General features: G+C 49.4%; 6 protein-coding genes across 6 annotated transcripts; 4 read left to right on the top strand and 2 right to left on the bottom strand.

Moving 5' to 3' along the window:
* Positions 1-137: 137 nt before the first annotated feature.
* TGAM01_v200815 (hypothetical protein) lies at positions 138-2,067 on the top strand (the record flags this gene model as incomplete). Its single annotated transcript, XM_018809371.1, has 3 exons — positions 138-779; positions 842-1,787; positions 1,871-2,067. 3 exons carry the CDS (start codon positions 138-140, stop codon positions 2,065-2,067), a joined length of 1,785 nt encoding a protein of 594 aa, XP_018657437.1.
* Positions 2,068-2,303: 236 nt separating this feature from the next.
* Positions 2,304-3,212, bottom strand: TGAM01_v200816 (hypothetical protein; the record flags this gene model as incomplete). The annotated part of the gene is made up of 1 exon (XM_018809370.1): positions 2,304-3,212. The coding sequence occupies one exon, from the start codon at positions 3,210-3,212 to the stop codon at positions 2,304-2,306; it is 909 nt and encodes a 302-aa protein (XP_018657436.1).
* A 2,539-nt stretch (positions 3,213-5,751) lies between these two features.
* Positions 5,752-7,904, top strand: TGAM01_v200814 (hypothetical protein; the record flags this gene model as incomplete). The annotated part of the gene is made up of 4 exons (XM_024548628.1): positions 5,752-6,333; positions 6,484-6,742; positions 6,851-7,639; positions 7,717-7,904. 4 exons carry the CDS (start codon positions 5,752-5,754, stop codon positions 7,902-7,904), a joined length of 1,818 nt encoding a protein of 605 aa, XP_024406639.1.
* Positions 7,905-10,027: 2,123 nt separating this feature from the next.
* Positions 10,028-11,688, top strand: TGAM01_v200813 (hypothetical protein; the record flags this gene model as incomplete). Its single annotated transcript, XM_018809368.1, has 2 exons — positions 10,028-10,527; positions 10,620-11,688. 2 exons carry the CDS (start codon positions 10,028-10,030, stop codon positions 11,686-11,688), a joined length of 1,569 nt encoding a protein of 522 aa, XP_018657434.1.
* A 1,593-nt stretch (positions 11,689-13,281) lies between these two features.
* Positions 13,282-15,967, top strand: TGAM01_v200812 (hypothetical protein; the record flags this gene model as incomplete). Its single annotated transcript, XM_018809367.1, has 2 exons — positions 13,282-13,300; positions 13,542-15,967. The coding sequence occupies 2 exons, from the start codon at positions 13,282-13,284 to the stop codon at positions 15,965-15,967; spliced, it is 2,445 nt and encodes an 814-aa protein (XP_018657433.1).
* Positions 15,968-16,705: 738 nt separating this feature from the next.
* TGAM01_v200811 (alpha,alpha-trehalose-phosphate synthase) lies at positions 16,706-18,370 on the bottom strand (the record flags this gene model as incomplete). Its single annotated transcript, XM_018809366.1, has 2 exons — positions 16,706-17,973; positions 18,061-18,370. The coding sequence occupies 2 exons, from the start codon at positions 18,368-18,370 to the stop codon at positions 16,706-16,708; spliced, it is 1,578 nt and encodes a 525-aa protein (XP_018657432.1).
* Positions 18,371-19,624: the final 1,254 nt, after the last annotated feature.

Here is a 19,624-nt window from a genome sequence, read left to right as displayed (position 1 = left end):
AGGCTCTCCGGTTAGGCCACTACTTAAATAGGCCCATCGTCGGCCGTCGCCGGGGGCATCGATTGGTAGGGCACCTATGCTCTCGAAATTTGCTATTGGTAGTTGCTGGGGGCCGACGGGCGTTCTCTCCACGAGCCATGGCAGCGACCAGTAGCATAATCTCGTCTGTCGTTATATCCACCGCGATAACGGCGGCATCTACTGCGTCCTCTCTGCCGCTTTCGGTCATTGTCGAGCCCAATATAGGAGGAACTCTTGATTTTTTCCCTTTCGACGACCTTGCCAACGTCGGGAATCCGAATGACGATGTCTTCAGCTTCAAGGATCTCATCAAGTCGAGCATCGCGGGCGACCAGAGCATTGTGCTTTTCGGCACCGGCTGCCTGGTTGATGGCGTAGAGGACTGCACTCGCGCTTGCAATAACACGAATGCCTTTTTCGGCTCTCTTGAGACCTTTTACGATTGTATCGCGCTGGCTTCCATCTCCCACTGGACTCATGATACCGAGAGCTACTACATTACTCCCCAGACAGAAAAAAATGCCAGCGTTATTATGGGTTCTGGGAGCCTCGCCAGTTTCGACTATAAGCCAACCCTCGACTCCTTCATCACTTGCGCACAAGCATCCTGCGGAAGTGACCAGTTAAGCGTGGCATGTGACCCGTCTATCAAAGCGCTTTCCATAGAGCACTCTACTGCCGATGAGATATTTGAGGCCATGAATTCGTTTTGCCCAGATATCCCAGCCAATATCGACCCTGATATTTTTGGACCCGGAGTAAGACTATGCCAACAAGTAGCGAAATAGGGTGAAGATAACACTAACCTTTGTTGAAACAGGTGCTGATTTCCTATGTGCTCCAAGTATGCTTCTCGGGATCACTGTATCTGGCTGTTCAAGCATTCACCATCTGGGCGCGCCACACCGAAAAGAAACGGGAGCCTTACACCCTCACCCGTGCCGAGTCGTTAATATGGAGAGACACCTCTACCATGTCAAGGACTAGTGTGGCCATGGCCACCACCCTGGTCGAGTTCCAGGAAGCTCAGTGCTGGTTTGTGTTCGCATTGCAGATCGCCTCCATCCTTGCCATTGTCATAAACTCCCAGGATGGCACGTTCTGGGGCGAGATCATCGTCAATGGTGCTGTCGCATTCCATGTCAGTCTAAACGGAGTGCTTCCCATGTTCTTGGTTCAAGTTTGTCTCCATAACGAAGGTATTCGCAACTGGCATACATTCCTTGGTTTTTGTGCAGAATACCTATTGGCGATTATTGCCTCTACGCAAAAGATTAGCTTCTCATCTACCTTTGATCTATTCAAACAGCAGCATAGTATCGAAGAATGCGGCGGCAACCCAAGTCCGCGCACATATTGCGCCGCTACCCATGGAGTTTCCGGACTTAGCTTGACGTTCTTCCCTCATCCGCTCTTTTACAAGGTCGTGTTTCTGGCATTGGACAGTGTGACATTTATTGCGCTCGTCATCGACCAGCTGAGCTGGACGCTACGAAAACACAGACGAACGAAACATTTGAGATTTGGTCGCTGGACGCCTGGTCGATGGCCGGAGAACAGACTCCAGCGTCACTGGAAAAGATTCGCAAAGTACTTTTGGAGAGTTTTGGAAATCTTATATTTCTTCATCAATATCCTATACATGGTGTCACTGGTTACTGTCATCAGTGCCAAGAGCTTTGAGGCAAACAAATGGTCGTATGGGCAGATTATTGCCATTACTTGTTGGGGTCCTGTCATTGTCAAGCTGATAGACCTCATCATATGTGAGTTCAACCATTCGAAGCCTTCTTTATACCTCATATCTACTTCTATTACTCCTGATACGAATACTAACCATTACGCACAGCCGGACCACCAAAGAATGGCGAAAAGCTCAATTCCGGGCCGCCACGCTTGCGCATAGACAATGTCATTAACCATAGACTGATATCAGAATACACCGATGAAGAGCCGTTTGAACCTGATTTGAAGACAGCTCGCGCGGCTTACTCTCGTCAAGAGACATTATTTTCGAGGACAGAGACTGAAGCGTCTCATATATAAGAGGTAGAAGCGACGAATGATGATACGAGTTATTCAATCATGATTAATGTCCTTAACGATTTAATGTAATGTCACATTTCTTATGCATAGTACATAGGTATATATAGAACCATCGGTACATTATATAGAAATAACAGGTTAGATGCAGGAACGGTGTCGTAAAATCATCATCTATAATAATACATAGGATTGGCCACTGGACGTGCCCCTCCTTCTTGCCGGCAAAGGCGAAGAGTTTATGACGGCCGAGACGGGTCAGTCGTCTCGAATTTGGTTGGCACAAACTGGTAACTCACGTTTTCCCGCTCTCTCAAGAAGTGGTTGACTCTTTCATCCTTGTTGAGCCCCGCGACCATGACTTCGTTCCTCTGCAGCCGGCGCCCGACATTGTTGTTCTGATCAGCCACCCACCCAGCGTAGACAGTGCTGCTATTTTCCGCCCGATTGGTCTGCGCAATGGCCCCGACGACGCAAAACATGACGACGATGGTGGCAAACGCTCCATGCGACATGAAGACTGGCTCGCCGGCCTTTCCCGCCTGGGCGTCCCGCCAGTTCTCCCAGTCCTCCCACGTGGCATTGTTCGCGGCGGTGCCCTGCTGGTGGCGCCAGTTCCTGTCAATGTCGCGCAGCGTCGTGACGCCGTCGCCGTGGGACCAGCCGAGGCCGTAGGCGTCGTACATGCGCCGCTTGGAGGAGTTGCTGAGGAGCTCGTTGGCGGCGACAATCATGTGATATCGTTCGAGGCGGGTGGCGTGGGGGAGGTGGCTGATGTGTGATGATGAAGACGAAGACAACGATGATGCTGATGAGGAATTGCCTTGGCTGTCATGCGTATCGGGATGGTAGAGCTTGACGAGGTCGTAGAACCGTCGCTTATCGTAAATTGCGCTTTTGGAGACGCCCAAGACCTGGTATGGCGTGGGTCGCGGCGATTTCGGCCATTCGGGGATGGGGTCGCCAGAGGAAGCTTTTGCGTCGGACCATTTCTTTTCATTGACTTCGTTTACTGTGGCATATTGTCGTCGTCGCTGCAACCGATCGCAGAGAGGCGAGGCAGAGATGGAGGATCGGGCGCAATGTGAGATGTGATGGGAGGTGCGGAGGGAGGGGAGAGTGCCGGTGGCTGGCTTGATGATGGCCATGGCCTTGATGTCACGGTTGAAATACTAACAGCTGTAAGAGTAGATAATTGGTTGTCTTGAGGGCGTTATCATTCGTTCAATTACAGCTACACCAGCAATGGGCGAAAGTGGAGGATGAGACTTTTGGCGCTGATGATGTCGTCCACAAATCGTGCTTTCGCGGGAGCTACAATGGATGGATCGGGTCACGCTACTCTCCCCGCTATTTTGGCAATTTTTGGCAGCTGTGGTGGGGCGTGTTTAATGGGAAGACGTTCAAAAGGCTATTCGCCTCCAGTTTTCTCTCTGCCAATCCACTCAATTGTTTCTGAGCTAAGTTGCTAGCGGCCATCACAGCTAACGAGATTCTACAAGAAGAGTGTAAGTAGAAGACGTGGTGACAGCCACAAAAGTCCGTTATGCTACTCACAGATGAACCAAATCTTTTTTCCTAAACATGTATTGATCAGCGCCTAAGTAAATTCAGGGCTGTGCTCTCAACCCAGTGTTAGGTCGTTATAGATCTTATCTTTTCACTGGGATTTGTGAACAAAGACAGGCAACGCATTACGGTTCTCCCCCCCCTCCCCCCAACGTCCTGGAGGCTGATAGAGGTAACAAGAGTCTTCAGGGCTATGAATTTTTTTTTTTTTACGAGGGAAATTTATTCAGCACTCCAGTCCTATTGTCCAACATCCCAGCCATGGCTAAAATGGTCATGTAGCCTTAGAAACAGCAGTAGCAGTCCATACCTAGGTATCTAGCTAGAGTGTTGAATAATAGGTACTAGGACTGGGTGATAGATAACTTTTCCCTTTATTGCTCATCTTCGGGAAATCAGAAGGCTGCTCCACAACATTTGTTCGGTACCTCTTTCTGCAGTAGTACTCTCAAATTTGCTCAGCTTCCGTTCTTGTTAAGAAAACTCCCGCATCCTTCTGCATGACCTCTAGAAATGGGCTAGGCTCGCGCTCGGTCGAACCCTTTCGAAGCCCTGCTTCGCCGAAGCGTCCGTGCGTGCATTGTCAGAAAATGAAGTCCTTGCTTGCATTACGGCGTATTATTAAATCATCTCTCTGAGAGAGGCTATGTTCTGCTAGCCCCAGCTACGCCGTTGTAATTGCGCGGTTTAGCGCTGTTCACGGCCGCCGTATCCTCATCTATTTACAGTATGAGTTCTCCTCATTTGTTCAAAAACCAAATCACAAACTATTCGTTTGTTCGTGAGTATCGTCAACCCTCCCATCTCTTATATCTGATCGATCCCATCCATCCGTACTGCCACATCCAAGTTACACAGGCCCGATATGTCCGTTTAGCGGGTCCAGTCCCCTGCGCAGCCTCTACGAGAAGTAGTAGCACCATGGCCTACATTAGTAGGTAGTACGAAGACTAAAGAAGAGCTCTGCAGGAAGAGCACACCCCGATGTGTCATGTCCAGCTGCAGCAGGGTATCTTTTCGGGCACCATCCAAAGTTGCAGTGTTGTTGGTTCGTAGCGTTTCTTTTTGCTTGCAATCCCGATGGCTTGGGCCAGAGCCAATAAGCTCAGTCATGAGATGCCAAAATTGGAATTTCCCACGTGGGTTCTAGCCGCCCATCTGAACCAAACTGCCGGGATTTGCCCCAAAAGGCGAGCGCCACGGGGAATAAAACTCCCGCCCAACATGCTTTGAGGCAACAAGGACTGCTAACATGCATCTATCGTTTCGCGACAGCGTATTGATGCGGACCGCTCCCTGTCCTGTCGCGGAAGACTGCCGGGAAAGCTTGGACATGTAGTACAAGCATGTACGAGTGGCCGTAGTAGGTAATGCCTAGTAGTGCTACTCATTAATTTCATCTGACGGCGCCACGATGACCCCTTGACAGCTCGACAGCGCAACTAGTTTTAGACGCGCCAGTTGGTACCCCAAATGTTCAACTCCATGGACAACGTAGCACCCCCCATTAGCCATTTAATAGCTCGTCGGCGAACGGAGATGGGACCTTTGTGGGCTGATTCCATGCCACCACCACAGCGGACCATGGAGCTCTCTCTCTCCACGGCGAGTCTCATAGTCCTCTTTAGGCCCACCGCAGACGCCGTCGACTCACAGACCCATATGACTATTCCCCCCTTGCAAAGTAGCAGCCGTCTTGGCTCCCTTGACCATGTCTTTTTGCCTACAAGTATACCCATCAAGGAACATGGCCATGTGTTGTGGTCCGCCTTGCATAGCGGAAAGACTCTATCCGCTCCCCATGGCCAACCCGGAGAGAAAATACTATTCGCTATGCTAGTCTAGGAGGGAACCAGTTCGTCAGCTAGGCAGATAAAAATTACAAATGGAGGGACTAGCAAGCAAGGAGCTGTCCACCTTTGGCGAGAGATTATTAAGGGTCAGGATGGCCGCAGGGTGTGGCCTATAACCTCTCGTGAGAAAAGCAAACGAGAGGCGCTCATGTTTTGTTTGCTTTCTGAAAGCTTTAATGACTAGTATTTTTCATGTCTTTTCCATTTTAATCAACTCCCTCCCAGCTTCTCCAGCCAGCGGCTGATATAGGAGAGAAGAGAGAAAATGCGCGTTGCCATCATCGGCGGCGGTCCTTCGGGCATCGTACAACTCAAGACACTTACCGAAGCCCATCGGCGCTTTTCGGTCCCGCCTTTTGAGGTTCGGCTCTTTGAATCTCAAGACAGGCTTGGTGGTATCTTTTCAAGTCATAGTTACGAAGAGGCAGAGCTGGTCTCGTCAAAATATCTAACCACCTTCTCTGACTTTCGCGCTCGTAGCGAGGATGACGATTTCTTCACTACCGATCGCTACCTCGAGTATCTTGACGACTACGCCACACATTTCAAGCTATGGCCCTATATCAACTTGAAAACATGGGTCAAGTCAATTAGAAGAGGTAGCTCAAGTGAGCACATAGTCACTTACCGAACATCGAACGGCGAGGAAATCGAGTGGGAATGCGATGCCATTGCAGTATGCTCCGGCGTGCACGCCACTCCAAATATTCCGGATTTGCCAGGCATCGAACATGTCCCCGTCGTGATGCATTCTTCCGAGTTCAAGTCTCGGGAGCAGTTTGGGAAGGGCAAGACCGTCATGGTCGTTGGAAGTGGCGAGACTGCTGCAGATATTGCCTACTTGGCAGTGACAGGGGATACGGACAGAGTCATTCTATGCCATCGCGATGGTTGGCTCGGAGCACCAAAGGCATGTTTTCATTCTTTCAACATTAATTTTTTTTTTCCTTCAACAAAGAAATAATATTGAGTGAAAGGAAGCTAACTTGACTTACAGAGAGTCCCCGGTCAGCGATTTCTGCCCTGGCTCTTTGGCTCCAAGCCATATGAGTATCCTCAGCTACCCCTCGATGTGTCTCAAATTACTTTGTTCGACTCCATGTATGTTCATCCTATGGTAAGAGACAGCATGATAATTTGGAACTATTACCATTTCGTCGCATTGCCTGCTGGGTGTTGGCTCTGTGGTGGTTCTCCATATGGTGTCGACCAGTTTGTTGGCCAGATTTATAGTGAACGATTTCACGCATCACGAGGTATGAAGCATATACATACATCTACTAACACTCAATATTTCTCTCACTATTTTTTTACTTGGAAAGTAGCGTTGCTCTAACTCATTGCCACTCCTAATACTCTTCTAGTCTTCTTTAATAAAGCCTGGCAGCGCATCAGCAATCACGTCTCTGCTCCCTGGCGACCATCAAAGTGGCCTCTTGCGACTCGCATCCGTCGTTTCTTCTTCAACACCGACATCCCTCCTGTCTCACGCATCATCGAAGTCGCACCAACTCCTTCTCACATCTCCAAGGACGGCACAGCCCACTTCCCTCTCAACGGCCGTCCAGAGTCTGTCCGCATCAACGAGACCGTAGTCAAGCCAGACGTCGTTGTATTTGCCACTGGCTACCTCTCATCATTTCCTTTTCTCAATGAATTCGAACACGCCAACGACAAGCCTTATCCTACAGCATGGCATGCAGATGTCAGGCAAATCTGGAACTCGAATGAGCCGACAGTTGGGTTCATTGGCTTTATTCGCCCGGGGTTCGGTGCTATACCACCTCTGGCTGAGATGCAGTCCATGCTGTTTACCATGAGCCTTATGAATCGAATCCCTAAGCCCCTTCATCCCGACGATGAGTGGCATTACCGAATCATACACCCTCCCGATGCCCGTGTCTTTTATGGCGTCGAGCACGATAGCTATGCATACCAATTAGCAAAGGATATCGATGCAGCGCCAACATTCACAGAAGTGCTTAAGCTCGCTTTCCGTACGAAAAATGGTTGGAGGCTGCCGTACGTTTGGGCCGCAGGAGCATGCTTCAATACCAAGTTTCGCATGAAAGGTCCGTGGAAATGGGATGAAGCTAGCGAGGTCATGACTGGCGAGTTATGGGAGACTATCCAACGCCGTGAAGGTTTATTTGGTAAGCAACTGTTATTACTTTTTCTTGTCCTTTGCCGGTAGCTACCTATACAAGATACTGACCCGCGTGTGATGAAGGCAACATCCCGCTTAGCATCATCCCATTGATGTATCTCGGCCTCATCAACCTCTTCTTCTTACTTTATGCTCTCTTTTGGGGGTTCCTTGCGAAAGTGCGTCTAACACGGCCCATAGTCATTCGCAATGAACCGAAGCGAATCATGCAGGAGATGGAGCGCCTACACTGCAAGAAAGAAAATCGCTGAATATGAATCCGAGAATTACTATCAAGATGCAAGTTCCAGGGACCGATAGAGCATATTGTGGAATGTCTGCAACTTTGCGAGATATCCGATTCAAAATTTTTTTTCCGACATTCGTTTTAGACTCTTAGATGATACCAACTTTCTTTCCAATCGTTTGCCACTGTCCATGATGAATACTGTGAGTCCGTCGAGTGTTGTTGTACTGTGTTTGGAAGACCAAAGGCTCGCGCTTCTGCAGAATAGCTCTTAGAGGGAAATAGTGCGTGCCTTAAACATCAACGGCGAGATGGCCGAGTTGGTTATGGCGTCAGGTTAAGGCTACCTTAACAGCAATTCCTGGTGGAGCAATCCGCGTGGGTTCGAGTCCCACTCTCGTCAGCAATATCTTTTTGCCCTTTTGAGCTTTAGACATGGCGACTTCTTTTTTAAGAATGCAAATATTCAGCCAAAGTTGTTTCTCTATTTAAAGTATTTTGTTATTCTTTTGAGACGCGATATGAAATTTGGAACAGGGAGCAATAAATGCATTCCCCTTAAGTTATAAGTAGCATCTCCTTTGAGGTTGCGCTAACAGACAAAATAGATAGGCCTTGTACCACTTCATATACCGTGATGGTGATATTGTACTGGCTCTTGAGGGCTTTAGCATCCCCAGTGAAAGGCAACTGGTGTCCACAGCAAGTCTCGGTATAGCAATACCGCCTTGGCTCATGTAGGCACCTTCTTATAGGATGGTAATGGTCAGATACGTGCATCTGTGTGCCAGTATCATGGCTGCGAGCTGGCCAGGACGACCTTGCTAGCCAAATGCGCCGAGCGTCCTTAGTTGGTGCCCGTGTTGAGTGCAGATTTCAGTTCATGCGAGCGCTACACATTAAAAGCCCGGGGCCCTAAACTAGCGTACAAGCACCGCCATGCACACCATCCTCTTGTACCTGACAGAGCGGCTAGGCCTCAATATTAAATGCCGTCTCAGCACAAGACAATAGGATTGACATGGTAGGATACACCAGCTACCGGTTTTTGTCTCAGATCTTCGCTTCTCAGAGTTTTTGTAAGCACCGAGAAGACTTTTTATCTCTCCCGTGATGTGCCGAAGCCGTAAAGAGCACGAGACGCAGTGCCTTTTGCGTGTTAATGTCATCTGCAGGCTTGTTGGTTGAGACAGGCTGCTGGCGGTTCCATGTGCCTTGGAGATACGAGTACCGGCCTCCATCTCTATCAGCCTTCAATCCTTCTTCACCACTTCAACAACACCACCACACCAAATTCACGTCTTCAACCCCGATTCCCCCATGATTTCCTCCATGCAGCCATCCACCGCCTTTAGCATCCTTTAGCATTCTTTAGCATCACTTCTTCAACACACCGACCCCACCCAGCATCTCCCCTGCCAGGGCCAAGAAATGCCCTGCCGAGACTCCCAAGTTTCGCATCTGCAGGTCTGCTGACGCTCCTCCACACCACGGGCCAATGCGGACTCGCCAGCTGATCGCCTGCTCCATGCTCAGCCTTGCCCTATGTGACGTCCCACTGGCTGTGTCTGCTCCTGTACGGCGCGTCTCTCTCGCTTGGGCTGCCGAGATGATGCGATGTGTCAGAGCCAAGATCCCCAGGCAGAGAGCAGAGCGTTGAGAAGTGTCCACAGCTGTCATACCGGACAACTAAACATGTGATGGCACCTCTCATGGGTCCTGTTTTCTCCTCTCTCCGGCTGCCTACAGCGACAACTCGTATGCGCCTAGTGACTAGTCGCAGCATTTAGAAGATGGACGGCCAGGGGTCAAGTGCCGTGAAGGGAAAAGAATAAAAGGTATATGTTTGCTACTAGTATAGCTTACCACCATTGCCTGGCCCTGCGTTTTCTCCAGCTCGTTTCAGCCCTACCTTGCTGCTGCTGTTGCTGCTGCTGCTGCTGCTGCTATAGTAGTACTACTAGTAGTACTTACATGTACCCATTTGCAGATGATACATGAAAGAGAGTACCAGTTACAGCCTCGCTTTTTTCGCCTTTGTTTCCTCTAAGGCGAAACCTTGAGGCGCTTACTGCAGCTGCGTTATTGGTCCAAGCTACAAGTACCTTATATACATCTCCCAACCGCGATTATCCACGCACCTCCGCCATGAAACCTCCAAACCAGCCCAACGGCGCATCGCCAAGATCCTTCATGAGCTCCGTCACCGAGTTTTACCGCTGCCAGATCGGCGGCGAGACCGTCATCAACTACGCCTATACCGACTTCCCTCTTCGTCTCCTAGTCAAAGATGTCTACTACTTCTTCGCCTACTGTTGGGCACTGCCTTGGGTCTTCTTCCCTATACACCCCTTTGGGTCGGGCGAGCTTGATGAACTGTACCCATCGCGGATGAACATCTTCTGTCTCACCGTCCACTTCTTCCTGCTCATTTTCCAGGTCGCTTTTCTCCTCGCTTTGCCATTTGCGATATTTTTTCCTGCTTGGATGGGAATCGCAGCCATCGTTGGCTTTCATTCCCTCAACAGGCTGGTCTGCATGCTGCTGAATGGCAAAGATATTATTTTTCACTCTGATGAAAAGTATGCCAAAGCTCGACCGGAACATGAGCATGAGCAGTGGGTGTTTTTAAACGGCGTCTCTACTGGGTGAGTTTGTCCCACCATAGCTTACCTTGAACGTATCATGTCTTACCGTCCTCATTGCCGTCTTGATTCTAACTCGAACTGAATGAAAATAGCGAGCACTGGATGAAGACAAATCTTAATCGCTTGGCGATTACATTTGGTCGCCCAATTCTCGGCATCCATAATCGCACTTCCGGTATGGTTTTCGACGTCATCGAGTGCCTCGTACAGCGCAACTTTTCATATGCGACTGGCGATATTCGTGTTTGCTATAGACATATTAAAGATATTCTTTATAACCCTAAAAAGACAAAGGTGGTCTTCATCATGCACTCTCAGGGGGCCATCGAAGGTGGCATGGTTCTGGACTGGCTCCTACAGGAGATGCCTCAGGATCTTCTCGCAAAGCTTGAAGTGTACACTTTTGGCAGTGCCGCTAATCATTTCAACAACCCTCACCGCCATGTCATCTCACAAGATTTGACCCGATCGAAGCCATTTGAGGCCATGCAGACAATCGTCTCCGAGACCACCTATGAAACTCCAGCCACTACTCCGCTGGAAGTCAGAAAGGATCCGATGATCTCTGCAAACATGTTACGACGATCCTCCTCAATAGCCTCGTACCACACTGCTTCTGCTGCCAAGGACAGAGCTATTGGCCATATCGAGCATTATACTCACAACACCGACTTTGTTGCCATCTGGGGCATTCTCCACTTTGCGACTAATAGAATGGCTTCCACGCAGCTACCTCGCTTCCTCGGTCGTCTTTTCAACCGGTCCAATGGCCATGGCGGACATCTCTTTGTCCAACACTACCTTGACGGCTTATTTCCTCTAAAGCGCGATCCAGAGACTGGGGAATTTGTCGGAGTCGAAGAAGATAATGCGTTCATGGAAGAAGTCATCAAGTTTGGTGTGGAGGGCACCGCCATGGAGAATGCGCGAGAAGCCTTTGAGGTTAGCTACGGAGGCACGGGTGGGTTTGGAACAGGCGATATATCAACCCCAATCGAGGTGTACGACCAGTTTTCTGCCCGCAAGAAGCAGAGAAAGGACGTCAAAGTCAAGGAACTCAGCAGGCTATGGATGTACAGAAACGGACGGAGCCCACCTGAGATTTCTGCCGCGTTGGCAGCAGAGTTGGCAGGCATAGACAGGAGGAACTCGTTGCTATGAGACGCTTCATGAGGAATTGGGTAAGTCGCAATGAGAATGGGTCTGCGACGAGGTTTACTTGCATGCATGCGTTGACTGCATACTACGAGCATATATATATACATGTCTGTTTTGAGCATTATCCGGAAATTGCCACTACTAATCTTCCTTGTCTTTTTTTTTCCCTCTTCCGCTCTTGTTATACCTAGGTTACGAATAGAATGAGACATCCGATGGAAAATGAATAATAGAATGATACCTTTGATACCTCTGATACCTCTGATACCTCTGATATCTCTTTAAGATCTATGTATGTATGAGACTACTCGTCTCTAGATTAAGGGGTCGGTATAACATACGTAGTAAGTATAGTATTACCATACAATAAATCGCCAGACTACCTATTATCTACTACATTTATCAACAAGCAAAGGGCAAAAGAGCAAAAAAAAAGATATGACGAGAGTGGGACTCGAACCCACGCGGATTGCTCCACCAGGAATTGCTGTTAAGGTAGCCTTAACCTGACGCCATAACCAACTCGGCCATCTCGCCAATCACATCGGTTGAAATTCGGCGTGCGCATGCCGTATATGAAGCCAGCGCGAGTATGACGGCTGTGGCCTTGGCAATCAAAGCCATCTTGGCCTACCCTATGACATAACAGTAATGACAAGGTTATTTTCCTTTATTCCATCATAGCCTTGTCCTGTCGACTCTATACTTCGGTCATTTATACAAGAATCTATAGAGGTAAAATAAAACTCGTGTCATGGTTCCAGTGAATAGCTGTAGATGTGATTTGGCAATCGTAGCTAGAGAATGACTGTGCGCCATTGCTTCCATCAGCGAATGATATCATACCGCAGTAAGCTAGCTATCCTTTTGAGCACTACATTGAGGTAATGCCACGTTACGAAACATGATACTAAATAAATCGACACTTGAACAAATAGCAGTCTAGTATTTAGAGACAATAGAAGGCAGAATGTCCTCCTTTGGTTGGCCCCCTCGTGAAAGCACCAACCAGGCTTCACATGTCGCACCGCCGCAGCCTTGTAGAAGTGGGTTTCAAGCCGTGGCGACTGTGGCAAGGATCTAGCGCCTCCGCCAGCGAATCTTATCGCCCGCCGACCCCTCCAACTCAAGCCCGCCAACCCGCCAATTCTAGCGGCGCACTCTAACACACAGAGCAGATCACAGGCAGCAGGTTTGTTTGGCTGGCTGTTAGCGGAAGCTTGTTTGGTGCAAGTATGACGCAGTCAAGGCTGGACCGTTTTGATCTGTTGAGACACCTGCATACGAAAGACGGCATTTGCCCACTTTATCACCTTGAACCAAACAAATTCACATTCAACTCTTCTTTCAATCTTTCCATTCTGCACGCTGTGTCAAGCCCCTGTAAGAGGCACCACTACTGCAGGTTCTCACTAGCCCAGGCTATTTTCTTCCTGACGACGGTTGCTACGACACCTTTTGTTTTTTTTCTTCCCTCTCCCCCACCCAAGTCCTGCCTACCGTTAATTTCCTCTCGCATTGCTGTTTTCCTTGTGCGCACACTTTGAAAGTAGCAACGACGACTGTAGGAGAGCCACGGCAAACACTCTTGCCAAGATGTTCGTCCTTAGAAATGGTACGTCAAGAATCCAGTGAATGCAGCTCCGAGGCATGCATGAATCCCCAGAAACAGCGTAGCTCAGCTCGGCTTTGTTTCCAATAAATGCCCCTCGGTTTCTGTTGCCGCCCTGTTATTTAAGGCTCTGGAAGCCTTCTTTCGCCCGCGCCTACGCCTTCTTCTGCTCTTTTGCTCTTCCACTTCCATTTCATTATCCCAAATCGTCGCACCGCTTCTGCTAACACCGGCTTCCATCTAGTTGGCAAGCTGATCTTCGGCTCAACCGCCCAAGAATCCCTCATCGAACTTCCTCAAGGCCAGCTGTACCTCGTGCGACCGCTCTCGCCTAAGGGATACTCAGAACTCATCTTCAAGGACTCTGCTATCCGCATCCGCCGAACCAACCAAGTCTTCCAGTACCAGCTCGTCGTGCAGCGAGTCTTTGAGGAGGGAGAGGCCGAACTGCTCGCTGACGAAGAGGGCGAGGACGCTGAGATCGACGCTCTTGTAGGCGAGCGCGACGAGAAGACCTTTCTGCTCGACGAAGCTTTGCGCTTCCGCATCGAGATTAGAGAAGGAGGCGAGGAGACTGTTCTCGCTTGGAAGGACTTGAGCGGCGACAACGGCGATCTTTACGAGTTTGTCTGCGACAGTGCTGTCCCCAACGCGGAAGCAAAGCGTTTTCTTCAAACGGCCCAAGAGTGCCAATACGAGCGCAAATATCGTAAACCGCATACGACAGCCTCGTACGAGGATCTTGAGCAATTTGACTTTCCTGAGGAGCAACCCATCCCTCCCGCCAGCCCTCTGCACAGCCCGACTCTCGCCCGCTCTATTGACTCCATCGACGACATGTTTGCCAAGCGAACCGTCAACGCTTCAGCTCAGCGCGGATCTGCGGCAGAGCAGCTGCCTGGAGCGGTTGTTGAAGAAGTCGAGGCACCCCCGCAGGCGTCAGAGCCAAAGGCTGCTCCCAAGCCGCTGGAGATCTATGCTGCCGTGTCCGGTGAATTGCACCTCTACGATCCGCAAGCAGGGCATTTTTCCCAGGTTGAAGACTCTGTTATTGCTGCTGTCTCTGAAGTCGGAAACTGGCAGTATTGGCTGCAGATTAATGCGGATGACAGGTCGATCCTGGGCACTCCCGTGGTTGCCGAATGCAACCCGGTCTTTGACTTTGAGCATCTCTCCTTCATCTTCAACCATTGGTCGGCAGATGGAACCGGAAGATCGTGGCTTCTCCGTTTCAAGGATCAACCAACCTTGGAGAAATTCCAAGAAGGTGTGATGCAAGCCCTATGGGAGAAATTGAATGAAACCAAGTGGAAGAAGATCCAAGAGAAAGAGCGTGAATATGTCTTGGATGCATTCAATGACCTCACCATGGAAGATGCGCCGCCAATTGAAGAAGAGGAAGAAGAGGAAGACGACGAGGAGGAGCGGGATAGAGAAGATGAACGTGCCCAATATGATGAGGACGAGGAGTATGATGATGACGAGGAACAGCAGGAAAGGAACGATGGAGACGTCAACTCCCAACTTGCCGTTGGCTACAAGCATGATCGCTCCTTTGTCGTTCGTGGTTCCAAGATTGGCGTTTTCACTCACACGCCGGACAACCATCTCAAGTTTTCTACCAACATTTCAAAGGTGATGACTCCTGGAGGGAAAATGATGAATCCAAAGAAGGTCATGCTCCACAAGGAAGACAGGGATCTTATCATGCAAAATAACGTGGATCCGAACAAACTCTACCGCATGGACATCGAATACGGCAAGGTTGTCGATGAGTGGAAGGTCCATGACGATATGTCCGTCACAACATTTGCTCCCGAGAACAAGTTTGCACAGATGACTGGAGAACAGACGTTCTTGGGTATCTCTCACAACGCACTTTTCCGAGTCGATCCTCGCCAAGCTGGCAACAAGATTGTCGATTCAGAAACGAAGCAATACGTTTCAAAGAACGATTTCTCTTCCATTGCTACCACTGAGAAGGGCTACATTGCCGTTGCAAGCAACAAGGGTGATATTCGTCTGTTTGACCGCCTCGGAATTCGGGCCAAGACGCAGCTTCCCGCTCTTGGTGATCCTGTTATTGGTATGGATGTTTCAGCCGATGGCCGATGGATTCTGGGAACTACAAAGAATTATATCCTCCTCATCGATGCCATGCAACACGATGGCAAGAACGAGGGAAAGCTTGGCTTCGAAAAGGCATTTTCTTCAGACTCGAAGCCCCGCCCTCGCCGCCTAGCCCTCTCACCCGAACACGTCGCCCAGTTTTACCACGAGACTGGCTTGCCCGTATCATTTACTCCTGCCAAATTCAACACGGGCGAGGGTACTTCAGAGACTAGCATCATCACTGCGTCCGGACCCTACATCATTGAGTGGAACCTCAAGCGGGTCATTCGCGGCACCAAGACGCCGTATATGATTAAGCGATACGAGGAGAAGGTTATGGCAGATGACTTCAAATTCGGCTCTGACAAGAACGTCATTGTTGCCCTGCCCAACGAAGTCAACATGGTAGCCAAGAAAAGTCTCAAGGAGCCTACACGAGAAAGCATCATTGGAGATGTGCGACTGTTGGGTGATACACGGAAGTCGGGAAGAATCAATGCGGGCAAGAGTGGCCAGTACAAGCTCGGAAGGGATGACATTGTCGACTCCCCTTATTAAAGCGGCTTCGTATATGCTTGATATATATCGATCATATTCGAAGCACATGAGAAAGGATATTGAAAGGAACAGATAGGAGAAGGGAATGGGAATGGGAACGGCAAAGGACGGAATGATGACGACGATGATGGGATACCACAGGTTGCTTTAGATTACGCGTTTAGGACGATGGAGTTCGCTGGGTTTATGATGTTGCTTACGATTGTTGTTATTGCTTTTCTACTTAGATACTCCATAGTACATAGTTTTGAACGAATCAAACCAATGGCCTTTATTTCGAGATCGCCAATACCAGTGATTGTGGGCGGTATATCTGCCTGATTAAGAAGCAATTATGTAGAACGGATATGATGAAAATATGGTTTGACGTTAAATTTGTTTGCTTTTCTAGTTTCTGCTAACACATAGCTAATACAATCTACGGCTTACTACGCTAGCCCTTCCTTTTGTAATCCAGCGACCGTAACAGATACGATCATAGAACATCTAAATATATGTGCATATAATTCCCACGGTATCAAAAGAGAGAAGAAGTGGGAATTAATGATATAGAAAGAGGTTTTTTTAAAAAAAGAGGAAATAATAGACTCGTACAACACCATTTTTTCCCCCTCGCTAACCCAGCGTAAACAAGTACATGACAAGAAAGAAAAAAGAGGAGAAAATCCTCAAGGCTACCAAAGACCAACCATCGTGAAAAGAAGAAAAAAAAAATCCCAAAGAAAGTAGCAAATAAGCCTATTCAGACGTCTCTGGTGCCTGTTCGCCGCCTGTTATCAACTCCTTGGCATCTTCGGCGACCTGCTGCACCTTTTGGCCAAGACCCACGACCGCACCAGAAATATTGCGAAGTGTCTTGGACTGCGTATTCTCCGAAGAGAGGCGCGTCATCTCAGCTACGAAGCTGGCTCCCCACCAGGCACTTGTGTATTTGAAGACGTAGCGCTCGAGCTTTCGGTAGTTGGCTTCGCGCTGCTCGGGGCTCATGGTAACGGCATCGTGGATGGCGTTGGCAAGCTCCTCGGTGTTCCAAGGGTTGACAATAAGACTGCCGTTGAGCGATTGGGCGGCGCCGGTGAACTCGCTGAGAATCATGACGCCATGGTTTTCGCGCTGAGTGGCAATGTACTCGTACGAGACCAAGTTCATTCCGTCACGCGTAGATGAAACCAAGCACACATCCGAGACGGCATATAGCGCTGTGAGCTCTTCAAAGGAAACAGACTGGTGGAGGAAGTGGATGGGCATGAATTCAATGGTGCCGAACTTGCCGTTGATGCGACCAACGAGTTCGTTGACGACGGCGCGAAGGTTTTGATATTCCTCGACATCTTGTCGAGATGGAACGGCGACTTGCACAAGGACGATTTTGCCAATCCATTCAGGGTGCTCTGTCAAAAACACTTCCAGAGCATGCAATTTCTGAGGCACACCCTTGATATAATCCAGTCGGTCGACGCCCACAATCAGCTTGACACCCTCAAACTTGCGGCTGAGGGCGGCGATGCGCTCTTGGATTTTGGGTCGCTGAAGGCCTTCGACGAATTTTTCGGGGTCGATGCCGATGGGGAAAGCTCCAACGGTAACAAAGCGGCCGTTCCAATCCACGCCGTTGGGGGTAGTTGGGGTATCAAGAATTCGGGAACAGCTGCTGAGAAAATGGCGAGCATAGTCGTAGGTATGGAAGCCAATCAGGTCGCAGTCAAGGAGACCGGTAAGCAGAGCCTCTCGCACAGGCAAAATTCGATAGATTTCACTGCTGGGGAAAGGTGTGTGCAGGAAGAAGCCAATCTTGACATCCTTCTTGGAGTCTCCAAGCTCTTCTCGCAGCATCTGAGGCAGAAGCATCAGGTGGTAGTCGTGGACCCAAATAAGGTCGCCGTCCTGCACATCCTTGATGACTGTCTTCGCGAAGAGGCGGTTGACTTCTTGATATGCGCTCCACGCCGACTCGTCAAAAGTAATCTCGCCGGGGTGATAGTGGAAGAGAGGCCACAGGATAGAGTCTGCAAAGAGAAGAAACATGACGTCAATATTAATTACCTTGAGATTAAGAGGACGGGCCTATAGAAGACGGAAAGGGAAGGACTTACTAGCAAAGCCGTTATAATGTCTGTCGGCCAATTCATCGTCGATGAAAACAGGATGAGCGCCATACTCGTCTTTTAGACGGCGCTTCATGCCGTCGACCTCATTTTCAGGAACCTCAAGGCCCGGCCAGCCATACCACTGGAAGCTGGTCGTTTTGCTGAGGCCACTGAGGCCAGTGACAAGGCCACCAGACGACATGGAGAAGCTGTAGCTGCCATCGTCGGAGCGCTTGATGGTGATGGGCAGTCGGTTAGAGAGGAGGAGAAGACGGCCAGGGTTGGTCTCCCCGTCGGAACCAACAGCAGCGGGCATTGTGTCTGATTGTTTATAGCGAGATGGCAAGCTCACAGCTCGAAGTTGTCGCCGTAGCTCGTCGTTCGAGATTCGGTGTTTTGATTAGCTGAGCGAAAGATGTTCGAACTGAAGTGAAGCTATTCAGCAGGATAGTGGCGGCGCCCAACAGCCAAGGGGGCTTGGTTCGCTCGCTCGGGATGACGACAATCGAGTCGTAGCTCTGAGACGAGGGTAAAGAAGTACTACTACTAGGTAGTTGCGGGAGGCGCAAGCTCAGGAAAGTGGTTGCTATGGCGCAGAAATACTCGCAATTGTCAAGCGCAGTTATCTAGCCGGCAGACGCGAGACTTTTTCTGTGGCTTTGTTGTTTGGAGAAGCGAAGAACAGGAACCTGATTCGCGCCGGATGCTTACTTATAGCATCTCGTATCAGAAGCAAAAACCTTGGAGAGGAGAGGGGCAGTTCCAAGCAGCAGGAGGGGGAGGGGCAGATTTTAGCGGCCATTGCCCGGGCTACGGCGCATTTAGCACAGGCCTAACGCTGCATTACAGCTCCCTGACGCAGTCGCACTCGTCATTTTTTACCTCTTATATACAGGTACACGCTACTACCCAATCTACAACGTTGATGAGGGATATATTATCTGGTCTTTTCCATAAGTTGTCGGACAATTAGATGCGCTTAGACTTGTGTACTTTGCCAGATGCTGATAACAAACTCTGTGAGGCGTCAGCTGGGACGCGCAATTGTTTGTGCATGTGTCTTGTCGGAGCAAACAGTCCGTTTTGCGTCTGGAGACATGACCGATCACCGATCATTGACCTAGCAAGGCGGCGGGATCCATCAGCATGGGAAATGGCAAAAAAACATGAGTAAAGTTCGACGTTATAACATCAGCATTCTACGTCAGCCTATGGGGCAGGTACATACTTTTATTTGCTAGGCTGAAAACCCTTTTTTCCCATCTTCTCTTCTACTTGATTCATTTGGGCTGTTCATTAGGCACTGTGCTAGGTAGTATCGAGGTGCGCCAAATTCTGTTCCTGGAGGCCCTGGCCAATGGATGATTCTAGCCAAACCATGCATGAGCAGAATATTTTTTGATTGAGTGATTCACTCAACCGGGCCGAAACAATGTAAAATAACACGAGGTTAGGTCATCGATACATGTCAGGTACATGCAGAACACACGGGGTTTAAAAAGCCATGGATGTAACTTGAGTTGTTCGCATCTCGCTGCTGCAAAGCCGTAATGCGCCAAGGAACAAGACT

The sequence above is a fragment of the Trichoderma gamsii genome, assembly GCF_001481775.2.
Source record: "Trichoderma gamsii strain T6085 chromosome Unknown Scaffold_2.2, whole genome shotgun sequence".
NCBI lineage: Eukaryota > Fungi > Ascomycota > Sordariomycetes > Hypocreales > Hypocreaceae > Trichoderma > Trichoderma gamsii.
The sequence above is the reverse complement of the archived record's forward strand: the minus strand, read 5'-3'. Positions and strand labels throughout refer to the sequence as shown.